This window comes from Schistocerca nitens, chromosome 9, assembly GCF_023898315.1.
Source record: "Schistocerca nitens isolate TAMUIC-IGC-003100 chromosome 9, iqSchNite1.1, whole genome shotgun sequence".
In the NCBI taxonomy this organism is placed as follows: domain Eukaryota; kingdom Metazoa; phylum Arthropoda; class Insecta; order Orthoptera; family Acrididae; genus Schistocerca; species Schistocerca nitens.
This window is the reverse complement of record NC_064622.1, coordinates 514,920,415-514,937,060: the sequence shown is the minus strand read 5'-3', so window position 1 is coordinate 514,937,060 and position 16,646 is coordinate 514,920,415. Positions and strand designations below refer to the sequence as shown.

General features: G+C 46.1%; 1 protein-coding gene across 1 annotated transcript in view; it reads left to right on the top strand.

Moving 5' to 3' along the window:
- Nucleotides 1-16,646, top strand: part of LOC126204386 (transcription factor SUM-1) — a 542,825-nt gene that overhangs the window by 49,164 nt on the left and 477,015 nt on the right. Inside the window, exon 2 of the mRNA XM_049938757.1 lies at nt 10,205-10,433. Coding sequence (XP_049794714.1) covers nt 10,205-10,433 — 229 coding nt within the window. The remainder of the gene's footprint in view (nt 1-10,204; nt 10,434-16,646) is intronic.

The window sequence follows — 16,646 nt, the reverse complement described above, 5'->3', positions numbered from 1 at the left end:
TCGCAACAATACATGGAAACAAGACTCAGAGTAGTTACGGACTTGAAAGAGTACTAAGAAAGGGGACGTAATACTTTTCTAAACAAGATTTTAACGTGTGATGAAACCTGGATTCACCATTTTGAACCAGAAACCAAATAACAAAGCACATCGGCTCACCTGCACGAAAGAAATTCAAACAATCGTCAGCGGCAAAAGTCATGTTCACAGTCTTTTGGGATGCCCAAGGGGTAGTCTTTTGTAATTATTTGGGAAACCAGCATTCGATAACCAGTGCTGCTACTCAGAAATACTGATGACGAAGTAAAGGGATGTACGAAGGAAAAACATCGCGAATCTCAAGGGAAAGGCGTGACACTGCTACACGACAATGCTCGACCTCACCCTGCCCAGCTGACCCAAGTAAACATTGAAAATGTGGGTGGGAGATACTACCTCATCCTTCCTACTGTCCACATATAGCTCCTTCGGACTTTCATTATTTTGGTCCGCTCAAGGGGGCATTACGTGGGAAGTAGTTCAGCAACAACGAAGAGGTTAGAAAATATGTGCGAAACTGACTGAAACTACAAGAGCACCTTTGCGTCAGGTATAAAAAAGGACTATTCCATCTTTAGCACAAGCGTATTAATAATGGTGAGGGTTATGTTGAGAAAGAGTGAAAGTCTCATTTTCTAAAAACGTATATTTTTTTCTACATCAATTTGTTTCTTGAATTGTGAGTACCCCTTGTAACAAGTGATGTTTACTGTACTTGGTAGAGTATGGCTATACACTGAAGAGCCAGAGAAACAGGTATACCTGCCTGATGTCGTGTAGGGCCCCTGCCAGCACGCAGAAGTACCGCAACACGACGTAACATGGACTCCACTAATGTCTGAAGTAGTGCTGGAGGGAGCTGAGACCGTGAATCCTGCACGGCTGTCAATAAATCCGAGGGTACGAGGGACTGGTGATCTCTTCTGAAAAGAAGATATGCTCAATAATGCTCATGTCTGGGGAGTTTGGTGGCCAGCGGAAGTGTTAAAACTCAGAAGAGTGTTCCTGCAGCCACTCTGTAGCAACTCTGGACGTGTGGTGTGTCGCATTGCCCTGCTGGAATTGCCCGAGTCCGTCGGAATGCGCAATGGACATGAGTGGATGTAGGTGATTAGACAGGATGCTTACGTTCGTGTCACCTGTCTGAGTCGTATCTAGACGTATCAGGAGTCCCATATCACTCCAACTACACACGCTCTCACCATTACAGGACCTCCACCACCTTGAACAGTCCTCTGCTGACAAGCAGAGTCCGTGGATTCATGAGGTTGTCTCCGTACCCGTACACGTCCATCCGCTCGATACAATTTGAAGCGAGACTCGTCCGACCAGGGAACATGTTTCCAGTCATCAAAAGTCCATTATCGCTGTTCACATGCCCAGGCGAGGCTTAAAGCTTTGTGTCGCGCGGTCATCAAGGATATGCGAATGGGCCTTCGCCTCCGAAAGCCCATATCTATGATGTTTCGTTGAATGGTTCGCACGCTGACACTTGTTGATGGCCCAGCCCTGAAATCTGCAGCAATTTGAAGAAGGGTTGCACTTCTGTCACGTTGAACAATTCTCTTCAGTCCTCATTCGTTCCGTTCTTGCAGGATCTTTTTATGGCCTCAGCGATGTCGGAGATCTGATGTTTTACCGGACTGCTGACATTCACGGTACATCCGTGAAATGGTCGTACAGGAAAATCCCCACTTTACCGCTACCTCGGAGACGCTGTTCCCCCGTCACTCGTGCGTCGACTATTACATCACTTTTAAACTCACTTAATTCCTGATAACCTGCCATTGTAGCAGGACTAACCGCTCTAACAACTGTGCCAGACACTTGTTTTTTATATACAGGATGGTCCACTGATCGTGACCGGGCCAAATATCTCACGAAATAAACGTCAAACGAAAAAACTACAAAGAACGAAACTTGTCTAGCTTGAAGGGGGAAACCAGATGGAACTATGGTTGGCCCGATAGATGGTGCTGCCATAGGTCAAACGGATATAAACTGCGTTTTTTAAAATAGGAACCCCCATTTTTATTACATATTTGTGTAGTACGTAAAAAAATATGAATATTTTAGTTGGACCACTTTTTTTCGTTTTGAGATAGATGGCGCTGTAATAGTCACAAACATAGGGCTCACAGTTTTAGACGAACAGTTGTAACAGGTAGGTTTTTTAAACTAAAATACAGAACGTAGGTACGTTTATTTCGGTTGTTCCAATGTGATACATGTACCTTTGTGAATTTATCATTTCTGAGAACGCATGCTGTTACAGCGTGATTACCCGTAAATACCACATTAATGCAATAAATGCTCAAAATGATGTCCGTCACCTAAATGCATTTGGCAGTACGTGTAACGACATTCCTCTCAACAGTGAGTAGTTCGCCTGCATGTTCGCACATGCATGTTCGCGCATGCATTGACAATGCGCTGACGCATGTTGTCAGGCGTTGTCGGTGGATCACGATAGCAAATATCCTTCAACTTTCCCTACAGAAAGAAATCCGGGGACGTCAGATCCGGTGAACGTGCGGGCCATGGTATGGTGCTTCGACGACCAATCCACCTGTCATGAAATATGCTATTCAATACCGCTTCAATCGCACGCGAGCTATGTGCCGGACATCCATCATGTTGGAAGTACATCGCCATTCTGTCACGCAGTGAAACATCTTGTAGTAACATCGGCAGAACATTACGTAGGAAATCAGCATACATTGCACCATTTAGACTGCCATCGATAAAATGGGTGACAATTATCCTTCCTCCCATAATGCCGCACCATACATTAACCCGCCAAGGTCGCTGATGTTCCACTTGACGCAGCCATCGTGGATTTTCCGTTGCCCAATAGTGCATATTATGCCGGTTTACATTACCGCTGTTGGTGAATGACGCTTCGTCGCTAAATAGAACGCGTGCAAAAAATGTGTCATCGTCCGGTAATTTCTCTTGTGCCCAGTGGTAGAACTGTACACGACGTTCAAAGTAGTCGCCATTCAATTCCTGGTGCATAGAAATATGGTACGGGTGCAATCGATGTTGATGTAGCATTCTCAACGCCGACGTTTTTGAGATACCCGATTCTCGCGCAGTTTGTCTGCTACTGATTAGCCGCGACAGCAGCAAAAACACCTACTTCGGCATCATCATTTGTTGCAGGTCGTGGTTGACGTTTCACATGTGGCTGAACATAACGTAACTATCCGGCGAACGGTCCGGACACTTGGATGATGTCGTCCAGGATACCGAGCAGCATGCATAGCACACGCCCGTTGGGCATTTTGATCACAATAGCCATGCATCAACACGATATCGACCTTTTCCGAAATTGGTAAACAGTCCATTTTAACACAGATAATGTATCACGAAGCAAATACCGTCTGCACTGGCGGAATGTTATGTGATACCACGTACTTATACGTTTGTGACTATTACAGCGTCATCTATCACAAAGCAAAAAAAGTGGTCCAAGTAAAACATTCATATTTCTTTACGTACTACACGAATATGTAATAAAAATGGGGATTCCTACTTAAAAAACGCAGTTGATATCCGTTTGACCTATGGCAGCGCTATCTAGCGGGCCAACCATAGCTCCATCTGGTTTCCCCCTTCAAGCTTTTTCGTTCTTTGTAGTTTTTTTCGTTTGATGCTTATTTCGAGAGATATTTGGCCCGGTCACTATCAGTGGACCACCCTGTAGGCGTTGCCGTCCTCAGTGCCGTATTCTGCTTGTTTACGTATCTCTGTATTTGAATACGCATGCCTATACCAGTTTCCTGGCCGCTACACTGTAGATGTAGAATTACTTAGGCAGGAAACTATTGCCTGTTTGAGTGAGGAAGAAAAGAAGTTTGAAAATGTTTTATGCTACGTTCTAAGGAAAATCGTGGCTAGAGTTAGATTTGATAGAACTCGGGACGTGACTGGTAAGACTGGCTCCTACGGTAGACCGTGCAGGAGGCACAGTGCAGTCATGTTAGTGTAACTTGCCGCTCTAGTCGCGTGTAGAGCTGCGAATAATGGCACCTCTGTGGACTCTGTAATCAGACTAATATGGCCTTACGGCCCCTACGGCCAAACCATAGGCAGCTGTAGTATGTACCTAAATTCTTCTGCTTCTTGAAATTCTGTAAGTACGCTTTTGTGGTATTACTGGCGCCTATGTCCAGATTTTTCAACATCTCTGTGACACTCTCCCACGCCTAAAAAGAACCTGTGACGATCCGTGCCACCCTTCTTTGTACACGTTCAACGCCCCCCGTTGGTCCTCTTTGCTACAGGTCTCACACACTTCAGTTATGCTCTAGGCTGTGTCGTGCAACTGTTCCGCAAGCAATCTCCTTCTTAGTCTTCATTTTCGCATTATCCTACAAGTAAACAGATGCCTATCGCCTGCTTTACCAACGATTAAATCTCTCTGATCGTATAACTGCTGAAATACTATTAATTTTATTTCTTTTCGCATACCCTATAAGATCAAAACTATCCAGATAACTGTTAGTGGACCTAAATTTGAGGTGGTTTGACCCTTGGCCCTTATGACAGCTTGAACTCTGGTGGGGACACTTTCAATGAGGTCGTTCAATACCTGCGCAGGAATTGCGGCCCATTCTGCTCAACTGAAAGCAGAGAGGATAGTGATGTTGGACGCTGGTGTCTGGAGCACATTCGACGTTCTAACTCATCCAAAAGGTGTTACACTGAGATCAGGTGGGCACTGCGGGCAGAATTTCATGAATGTTATCGTCCACAAACCGTTGACTCACGGTTGCTGCTTTATCATACGTTGCATTTACATGCTAATAGAATCGTGATGTCCTAACTGTTCCTCTGCTATGCGCAGTGCCCAATGATGTAAACTGGGTTCGTATCCTTCCGCAAATAGCGTTTTCTGAAGCGCGGTGAGGGGACACCACTTTCAGCACGGGGAACACCGCCACACCGCAACACCGCCCCCTCTGCACTTTACTCGAGACGGTAGTTAATGATCTCGAGGCATTCTCCAAAGCCAAGCCCTTCCACCGCGTTGTCACAGGGTGCAGCGTCATCCATCACTCCAAATCACGCCTTTCTAGTCATCCGCTGTGGCTTTGCTCTTTACACCACCTCAAGCGTCGATTAGCACGGGCTACAGTAATGTGTGGCACATGTGTTGCTGGTTGATCATAGTACCCGATTCTTTTTTAACTCCAGTAGCTGGACTGCCGGTAGCACTGTCCGGTGCAGATCACTGTGCATCAGCTGTAGAGGTTTCGTTTCAGTGGATGAAAATCCGTCTCAACAGCTAACGTCAGTCTTTAATCGACACACACATCAAGGGTCTGTAAACGGCTGAGAAAGGTTATTCGAAGATAATAGTAGCGTTCATTCCAGTTGCCGTCATCTCATCTTTCACCCGCTGAAAAATTATTACCTGATAGCGTGAGGTAATGAGGAAAAGAGGAAATTTTCATTGAAATAAAGTATACGCAATTCTGATGAAAGTCCATATAAATTCGCAAGCCGTCGCTCTCTTTAATCATAAATATATGTCTGAGCGGAACTACTCATGGACCACCACAATAAAATAAAACAATGAGTAGTAGAGGGAGTGGGAATGAGAACAGTGGCGTATTTAAGTTTACAAAAAATGACAAGTTTTATTAAGCCATTAGTAACTACAAGTAGCTGACAAATCTTACACAAAAATGACAAACAAAGCATACATTTGGGTGTAGGCTGTACAAATTCTCCCCTGATTAAACCGTTTTACAGTACAATTCACTGTGAGGCCCAACTCTGTTAAAATGGAATCAACTACGATGAACTATACCACAAACTACGGTTCACTTGAGAACACCGAGGTGCGAATACCATTTAACGCCGGTGAAGGAGTTCACTACCCTTTCGCGTTGATTCAGCCGACAGCGGAAAACATGGCGCTGTGGGCGAGGAGCAGTCACTGCGACAGCTGTAACGTTCTCACGCGTCCACAAATATACGCGAACTACGAGACCAGGCGTTCTCATCATCAGAACGCGGGAAACTTCCCTATCAGAGCCCTGAAAACCTGCAGATTTCTGTGTGAAGGTGCGCCTGTTCGCTAGTCTGGCTAAACCAGCTTCTCTCACAGGTACGACGGTGCGTGCTAGAATTGTCAAACGTCAGACGGCCAACTTAGGACGAATAAGTTCACCCTCGTGTCACACGATATGTACGAGACGATATGCAGTTCCACAATCGGTACAGTTGGAAACTGCCATAGGCTCTTGGTCCACCACCAGATACAGACGATAAGTCTCACCTATTAGGGAAACACCTGAAGTTCTCCACAGAGGAGCATCAGAAGACGAAATCCCAAGAAGAATTACAACCACTTTCCCACCAAGCCTCGGTACAGAAGCCGAATCAGCAAAACTAAACCGCCCCGCACATTGCACAAACCAATCGAACTATCCTCTACACACTGAACCTCCCCTGTTGACTGTCCTGTTGGGCTAGTAGCCAATCCAGACACAGCACCAGCGTTCCCACACTGGGGGAGCAAGCCTGTACTTTGCATATCACGAGAGGAGCCAGTCAGCGCTCCAAATTTCTCTCGTCAAAGAAAAGAAGATTTTAGACTAAGGAGGCGACGTTCTCACAGTAAGCACGGCCATGTATTGGCAAAAAACGTCAGGACCCCAGCCCCGCATTTATGGAGCAGTCTAATCTTTACAGGCCAACCATTTCCAGTTTCTGAAAGAAGGCAGTTAAGCTTCCCAGACTGTTGTGACCGTCACATATATGTTTCTGCCACTCACTGACAGAACCTGGGGGCGTCCTGGTGTGAGGGAAGGATTACAGTCCTACCTCCACTACACACGTACACCAGCCACTGTGGCCCTATCGTGCCAGCGTCTAACATGAGAATTCACAGAGTTTTATGACCTTCCCACCATTTACACAAAAGCTCAGTTTACGTCAGTCTCTGTTAAATGCCTTCCTCCTCCCACTTTCAGCCATCGAGCCGTTTTCCACAACAGATTGGTGCCTGGCCCAGGTAAAATATTTTGAGAACCGGCGCCCTTCTGTCCAGTCCTAAGCAGGAGGAGGAGAGAGCTTTGGCCAGAAGTCCCTCTGCGGGTAAGAACCACCGAACACTGATTCCCAGAATCACTTGCACGGCCAGGCCACTGAGCTCAACATTTGTGGCCCCTAATTCAGCTTACTCCCTGTTCTCGACTGCATCCATTATGGCACCCTGGGTAAGCTCTCTACAGCTTACACGTACAGTTACAAGACAAGTCTGCCCACAGTCTCGCATGTAGAAACCCACACACAGAAAATGTAGCACTGGGGAACACTGAGATCATCCCATAAAATCTGATTGACAATGTTGTTAAGGTGAGAGAATGGCATGCCGCCTCTCTTGTGCTTTCGATCAAACACACAAAATCAAACCCTCGACGACTTATTAATGTTTCCTCAGTATCTGGCACTGTTCAGAATCGAAAATTTCACTAAAATTCGATTGATTCCTGTTTTCACTAAATATTACTGATACTATCGCTTGCTCATAAAGTGAAAATATTCCAGCTGGCACACTGATTTTAGATACAAGTAACACACAAAATATAGTAATGCTATTTAGCCTTTTTATATTTTCATAAATTCAGCACGCAGCTTCAAATCCATAAAATGGAAACAGAATGCTAGCAAGTCCCTTTCGTGATGCGTAAGTTTTTCTGGTTAGTGCCATCCGAAAAATGCGCTTTCCTGCTATATCGCAAACAACTGTTACGCAGTCCCAGCTTCCTTCAGGCTGATGACCCCTCTGCCTATAACAGTGCTACTTATGTCGCTGGCAAAACTGGGCTCCTCTCAGCTACTGCCTCGTACTGCCTGCTCAAAAAGCACAGTTGCGCACCACCAAGTGATCGTGAAAAACTAGAAAAGTAGTAGACTTCAGGGTATGACAAAATATATCTACTATCAAAATCTCAATTTTGTTATTTCGTATCTCGCGCCTCCTCTAAAAATTACGAAAAATAACTCTTGTCATGGAAACTATTACATTAATCATTGCTAAACTCATGATGTACAATTTTTAAATTGACTTCAACAGTTGGAATTTGCATTATATCAATTATTATGGTTTTTTGAATGTGCCGGCCGCGGTGGCCATGCGGTTCTAGGCGCTTCAGTCCGGTACCGCACGACTGCTACGGTCGCAGGTTCGAATCCTGCCTAGGGCATGGATGTGTGTGATGTCCTTAGGTTAGTTAGGTTTAAGTATTTCTAAGTTCTAGGGGACTGATGACCTCAGATGTTAATTCCCATAGTGCTCAGAGTCGTTTGAACCATTTTTGAATGTGCACGTAGGGTAAGGTAGTTTGTGCTCTTGGTTCAGGAGAGGAGAAGTGGCCAAGGCCTGCCCTCTAGACGTAGTAGGGGATCAGATTCTCTTGTTCACCATAAAGTCAGAAAAATTTCTTTGACACCTCATATGATCGTACGTCTGTTAGTAAATGCTGGTTGGGTACTGACTCGACAGACTTACGAGAGGACTTCGAAAAGTGAGATAGACATTATTACTGCGCGCTAACTGACTTTTATTGAATGACGCAATACAACTCAGAGCGACAGAGATACGTGACAGTAATTATAGACGTAGACAGCAAGTCACTGCAGGCAACAGTCGCAACTTTCTACCAATCGTTCGTCCCCTCGACGACAGAAACCCGCTCCTTAGTCACGGAACCGCTGTGTGAACCTCGTCATTGATATAAAATCTGTGACTGCTGCGAATCGCTTCCTCGATTGCTTAGGCACTATCTTCTGTGATCGTTGCCGCTGGCCATTCTTCCAAATCAGCATCATTTACGTCCGTGCTGCTTGGGGCCAAATTGTTGGCTGCATTTCACTGCGGCTATACGCGACATTTTGTTTGCTCCATATACTGCCAGAACTTCATGGTGAATCTGTGTGGAAATTAGGCGCTTTAACTTTCGAATACATTTCCAGCTGCTGCGTCACTTCACTCGCTCACTGTCATACAGCTGTTACTTGTACTGCAGCAGACTGCCTCTGTAGAAAACCCGTAACATGTGCTCTCTTCTGACAAGGAGCCTCTGTTGTCGCCCAACAGTATGGGACAAAAAGTGTAAATTACTTTTTGAAGGCACTTTCTATTACTTGTAGTAGGTTCGCTTGAATGTTGACAATAGCTGACATGATCGCTTTTGCGAGGGGCGTTCAGTAAGCAATGCAACTCTTTTTTTTTTTTCAGGATACCAGTGCTCCGTATTATCCCCCACACTTTTTGACTACAACAACCTATTTCCCAACATATTCCGTTCAATGCGACGGCCTTACGCCACCTTACTGGGAGGGCCTGTAGAACCGAATGGTACCACTCCACTGGTCGATGTCGCAGCCAACGTCTCGCTGCATCAGTAACCTCCCCATCATACACGTACTGCTTCCTGCCGAGTGGATCATTCATTGGGCTAAACAGATGAATTCGGAATGTGGGAGACCCTGGCTGTAGGATGGATCAGGAAGAACAACCCAATGAAGTTTTGTCAGGTCCTCTCGGATGCATAGATTTTCGTGAAACCTTGCCTTGCCATGAGGAAGGAGAAGTTCGCTCGATCATCTCGAATGAGACTGTCGCACGTTCCAACACTGCGCGTGTCACAGACGGGCACGCGACATGTCGGACAGGTCTGCACGACCTTGTCGCAGTGACGTCAGATGCCTCGCCCAACGACTCACCGTGCTTTTGTTCACTGCCAGGTCCCTATATACATTCTCCAAGCACCTATAAATATCTGAGCTGTTCTGGTTTTCCGTCAAAAGAAACCTAATGACGGGTTTCTGCTTGGAAAGCACCTCAGTCACAGACGCCATTTGGAAGGCTACGTACAGCACCACAGCCTTTCGGAACTTCATGAAATTATAGAGACTGAAGAGGAAATATTACACGATGTCCTAGAAAAATTTCGCATTTTTTCTACCGACATTTGCCGAGAAAAAAAAGAAGTGTTGCATTACTTATTGGACGCCCCACGTACATCATACATATAAAACCTAATTTTTAAGTATATGAAAGCGAGATTACAGAGCATATCTTTACAATCTTTACACGGCACGTATGAGGTGAGGTGTGACGGGTGCCACGGTTGGTTCGCAGGTCGGAGGAGCTGGCCAGCGCCGCGGCAGAGGACGACGAGGAGGAGGAGGCCGCCGCGGGACACGTGCTGGCGCCTGCCGCCGCCGCCCCCGCAGCCTCCGCGTCCGCCCCCGCGGCGGCCCACCCCCGCCGCTGCCTGCTGTGGGCCTGCAAGGCTTGCAAGCGGCGCGCCGCCTCGGTCGACCGCCGCAAGGCCGCCACGCTGCGGGAGCGCCGGCGCCTGCGCAAGGTAGGCAGCACCGCGATACGGCTGGCCACTGTGCGAGCCGCACCACACCACACCACACTGCTGCTGTACGTTGTACGAGGTACGCTACAATATACTACTGCTGTACACTGTACAAGGTAGGCCACACTACACTACAACTGTACATTGCACAAGACAGGCCGCACTGTACTTCAGCTGGACACTGTACGAGGCACACCACATTACACTACTGGTGTATATTGTACAAGGTAGACCACACTACACAACAGCTACACACTGCGCAAGGCAGGCCGCACTGTACTACAGCTGGACACTGTACAAGGCACACCACACTACACTAATGGTGTACATTGTAGAAGGTAGGCCACACTATACTGCTGCTGTACACTCGACAACGTAGGTCACACTATCCTACTGCTCCGTTTTGTGCGAGGCAGGTCATACTATACTACTGCTGTAGAATATACAAGGTAAAGCCACACTAAACCACTCCTACACATTGTACAAAGCAGGCGATATTACGCTGCTGCTGTATAAGATTTGCACATGTACCGGGTGATCAAAAAGCCAGTATAGATTTGAGAACTTAATAAACCACGGAATAATGTAGATAGAGAGGTAAAAATTGACACACATGCTTGGAATGACATGGGGTTTTATTGCAACAACAAAAAACAAACAAAGTTCACAAAATGTCCGACAGATGGCGCTACACAGCAAAACGTCAGTAACTGCACATGACAATCGGGTATAAAAGGAACTGTAATGAGAGAGAGAATCAGATGCGCCAGCAGTCGCAGCATGTTGACGTTAACTGAAAAGGCGCTTTTAGTGAAGCTGTATTATCAGAATGGGGAATGTGCTAGTTCAGCGTTACGATCCTATCGCCATAGGAAGGGGATTCCAACGGGTAAAGGTCCGTTAACAAATGCAGCTGTGGCGAGAATGATTTCGAAGTTCGAAGCCACGGGTTGTTTAGACGATAGACCCCGTAGTGGCCGACAGAGCACAAGGCGTAATGCTGCTGAGACAGTTCAGGAGGAAATGGAGACTGTAGCGGGTTCGTCTATTCACGGGGAAGTCAGTGCTCGTGCAGTCGCACGTTGCACCGGCATTCCATACACTACTGTTTGGTTGGCACTGAGGCGTACCCTCCGATGCTATCCGTACAAAATCCATCGGCATCGTGGTTACCTGGCGATTTAGTGAAGCGGAGGGCATTTGCGGTGTGGGCGTTTCAAAAGATGGCAGAAGATGACGATTGGTTGAGTAACGTGTTGTGGACCGACGAAGCTCATTTCATGCTCCGAGGGTCTGTCAACCCCCACAACTGCAGTATTCGAGCTACCGAAAATCCTACAACTGTCGTGGAAACTCCATTGCACGACGAGAAAGTCACGGTATGGGTTGGATTTATCACATCTACCGTTATCGGGCCTTTTTTCTTCGAGGAAATGCATGATTCTGGTTTTGTAACTGCTACCGTGACGGGTGAGAGGTACGCCGATATGTTACAGAATCGCATCATCCCCAGCCAGGCTGATAAACACCTGCTGGAATGTACGATGTTTATGCAGGATGGCGCTCGACCGTATATTGCTAAACGAGTGAAAGATCTCTTGCGAGCGTCGTTTAGTGATGATCGTGTGCTCAGCCGCCACTTTCGTCATTTTTGGTCTCCCAGGTCCCCAGACCTCAGTCCGTGCGATTATTGGCTTTGGGGTTACCTGAAGTCGCAAATGTATCGTGATCGACCGACATCACTAGGGATGCTGAAAGACAACATCCGACGCCAGTGCGTCACCATAACTCCGGACGTGCTTTGCAGTGCTGTTCACAACATTATTCCTCGACTACAGATATTGTTTAGGAATAATGGTGGACATATTGAGCATTTCCTGTAAAGAACATCATCTTTGCTTTGTCTTACTTTGTTATGCTAATTATTGCTATTCTGATCAGATGAAGCCCCATGTGTCGGACATTTTTTGAACTTTTGTATTTTGTTTTGTTCTAATAAAACCCCATGTCATTCCAAGCATGTGTGTCAATTTGTACCTCTCTATCTACATTATTCCGTGATTTATTCAGTTTTCAAATTTATGCTGACTTTTTGATCACCCGGCACATTACTGTTGCACAAGGATGTACCACTGCTATACACTGAGTCATGGGGTAGTGATATGCACACACTCAGGTGTTTTGTGTCAAAAGGTTTCCGATGTGGTTATGGTTGCGCGACAGGAATTAACAACCTCTCAACGCGGAATCGTAGTTGCAGTTACACTCATGGGACGTTCTCTTTCGGAAATCGTTAGGAAATTCAATATTTCGAGATCGACACCGTCAAGAGTGTGTCGAGAATACTAAATTTCAGGCATTATCTGCCACCAAGGACAACCACTGTGGCCGTTGGCCTTCACTTAACGACCGAGAGCAGCGGCGTTTGTGTAGCGTTGTAAAAGCTAACAGACAAGAATCACTGCATGAAATAACCACAGAAATCAATGTGGGACGTACGACGAACGTATCCGTTAGGGAGAGCAGCGAAATTGGCATTAATGGGCTGTGAGGGCAGACGACTGATGTGAGTCAATTTGCTAGCAGCACGACATCGCCTGCAGCCCCTCTCCTGGGCTCGTGGCCTTTTCGGATGGACCCTACACGACTGGAAAACCGTGGCCTGATCAAATAGCCCCGATTTCAGTTGGTAGGAGCTGCTGGTAGCTTTCAGGTGTGGCGCAGAAACTCATAGACCCAAATTGTGAAGAAGGCACTATGCAAGCTGGTGGTGGCTTCTTTATGGAGTGGACTGTGTTCATGGAATGCACTGTGTCCTCTGGTCTAACTGAAGCGATAGTTGACTGAAAATTGTTATGTTTGGTTACTTGGACACCATTTGCAGCCATTCGTGGACTTGATGTTCCCAAATAACGATGGAATTTTAATCGGTGACAGTGCGCGATGGCACCGTCTCACAATTCTTCATGACTCCTTTGAAGAACATTCTGAACAATTAGAGAGAACTATTTGGCCATCAAAATCGCCCGACATGAATCCGATCGAACACTTACGGATGATAATCGAGAGGTCATGTCCAGCACGAAACCCTGCACCAATAACGCTTTCACAGTTACGGACGGGTGTGAGGCACCGTGGCTCAGTATTTGTGCAAGGGACTCCGAACGTCTTGTTGAGTCCGTGCCACGTCGAGTTGCTCCACTATGGCGTGGGGAAGGAGTTGCGACACAATATTGGGAGGTATCTCGTGACTTTGGTCCCCTCTGTGTATAATGTAGGCTACTGTGCCCTACAAGCTTGCAAGGTGCGGTACAACCCCATACTTCTGTTTAAAGTGGGCCACAATTCTCCTGTAGGAATTCACATAACTGCTATGTACCATAGGTTCTGCAACCACTGTGCAAGGTTACAAAATTGCTGTACATGCTAGATTGTGCAGACTGTTGCTGTACAACATTAACTACAGTACACTACTGCCACAGAACGGTACGCCACTGTTGTACAGGGTTACACAGTTGCTGTACGAGGTAGATCACACACACAAATGCTGTACGAGGTAGGCCACAGTACGCTAATGTCGTACAAGGTACACTACTGGTGCAGAAGGTTGCAGTACTGGTGTACCAAGTACGCCACAGTACATGTTCACAGAGTAAGATGCGTCACAATACGCTAATGCTGTACTGTGGCTGTTGTGGGATTGTGAAGTGGCTGACCGTGACAATCCACAGTCTAATCACACATATCTAGAGCATCTTCTAGTATCGTGTCCCCCCTTTCTGTCTGGAACTGTTCGAGAGGAAACTGGTATCCTGTGTGGTGTGATATTTCTCGCTGAGATTATTTATAAGCACTGAAACAATCGCGAATGTGAAGTGGACTCTGAATCACAAAAGATTCCCACCTATCGAAAGAGGACACCATTCAAATCCTTCTGAGAGAATCACGTGCTGCATATTACAATATATTGGGTTCACGTAAATCTAACATAGCTAGTGTTACGTGTCCGCCTTTTTCCAAATCTGTTCTATAGCTGATACAAAACTAGAATTAAAACAACCAGTCAAATAGGAACAACTAATCCCTGCCGATAAATGATGTGTGTATCGGTACCAGTGATTGCCAGCGCTTAACAACTTCTACATACTGAATCACAAGGTTCACCTAAATAAGAGGCCACTATTACTGCGCTGTGAGGGAGCAGATGTGCCGCAGGTCACACTAGCAGGCAAAGGCCTGCCCAGGAGAGTTTGCCGAAGGATTCGGAGGTCAACGATGCAATCAGACTGGGTCGTGCTTTGGAGGAAGCCGCCCCTGGATCCTGGGTGCCAGACGCTAAGCGTTACAATACAGACAGCATCTCCCATGGCACTGTGACCCACACTCTGTGTTAATGTGGCATCTGTGGACGGTGGGATGTGCCATTATTGGTAAAATCGTGGAAGAACGCTTATGTGAACAGAACCGTGGAACGCAGGGCTTTTTCGAAATACACAGACCGATACATATAACAACTGAAAAAGGAGTGAGGACTGGGTAACTTAGGAGGCCCTTAAAATCGTGGGATACCACATGACACCTCGTGAACAGGACTACCAAACTTTTAACACAATGCAAAAATCGCTGAGATTGGATAACATAAATAATTTAGAAGTGAGAAAGAGAAACATGGCTGTGCTACAGAGATCCATTCTCATTGGCCATAGAGACAGAAGGAGAGGAGGACATAGTTATTCAGCACCAAGTGTGAAAGCAGCTTGTTACTGGTCAACTGCCTGAAACGATAGTCAGAGAAGGGAACTGGCTTTTTTGAAGACATCTTTTCATCGGTAGGCACTGGGAATATCCATAGTTCAGCCACTCAAAATTATGTGACGACCGAAAGACGCAGCAATAGAAGTCTTCTTTTTAGGAAGCAGACAGTGTAAAATCACTTCCGCAACTTACTTCTACTCCACCAGACAACTTCTCTGCCACGTCTATTCAGCCAAGCACATCTGCAGCCAGGCGCCTCTTTGGGCAGGTGAACTGGGGATTCAAACATTTTTCCAGCTGATTTGAACTTAGCTGGCCGGCCGGAGTGGCCGAGCGGTTCTAGGCGCTACAGTCCGGAACCGCGCGACCGCTACGGTCGCAGGTTCGAATCCTGCCTCGGGCATGGATGTGTGTGATGTCCTTAGGTTAGTTAAGTTTAAGTTGTTCTAAGTCTACGGGACTGATGACCTCAGATGTTAAGTCCCATAGTGCTTAGAGCCATTTGAACTAATACTAAACTGTACGCAATTACGGTATGACTTCGCAAATTTCATTGTCTTACCCTGATACGTGTTTCTTATAATCAGGCCCCACATCCCTTGAACAGGCTTGACAAAGTATTCGTTTAGCACGTTTGTCAAAACATGTGTAATGTAGATTAATGTAATAAAGCGAGTTAATTGGGTTTCTTGTTGAATTTGATAGTTAAAGAATTCCTTGTTCATTATCCTGTAGGCCAAGAATTTAATTATATCATATCTAGAGAGCCACTTCACATATCTCTAACATAACCCCATATCTGCTCACAATTTGAGAAACTGGGGTGTCATGTGGTGTTGTGAGCTCAGTGTTAGGACATGATGTCAGTTTCGTGAAGGGCAGAAATGTAACTCATAACAGAAAGGGCCGGCCGGTGTGGCCGTGCGGTTACAGGCGCTTCAGTCTGGAACCGCGTGACCGCTACGGTCGCAGGTTCGAATCCTGCTTCGGGCATGGATGTGTGTGATGTCCTTAGGTTAGTTAGGTTTAAGCAGTTCTAAGTTCTAGGGGACTGATGACCACAGAAGTTAAGTCCCATAGAGCTCAGAGCCATTTAAAAACAAAACAAACAAACAAAAAAAACCAGAAAGGGATTTGCGTTTCATCTTTTTTATCTGACTTTGAGGCATCATCTCAAAATGTGAGGTTTGAATTCAATGTATTCCACGAACTATGCTTTAATTTCCTCACATCCAGAGTTCAGAAGAGACGGGGGACAGAATGCCCAAGCGAACTGGATTGTGTACAACACACAGGTATTAACTAGTCATCTCTAGAAGTCACCTTAAACTGGGACAAGTCAGCCGATTCTTTCGGTTTTACAAAAATGACTCTACTATTATCACGCACCTTAATCCTCGACCCCATAATTGTCACCACAAAAGAACAAAATAACCTAGCCCACCCCAATCGACGATA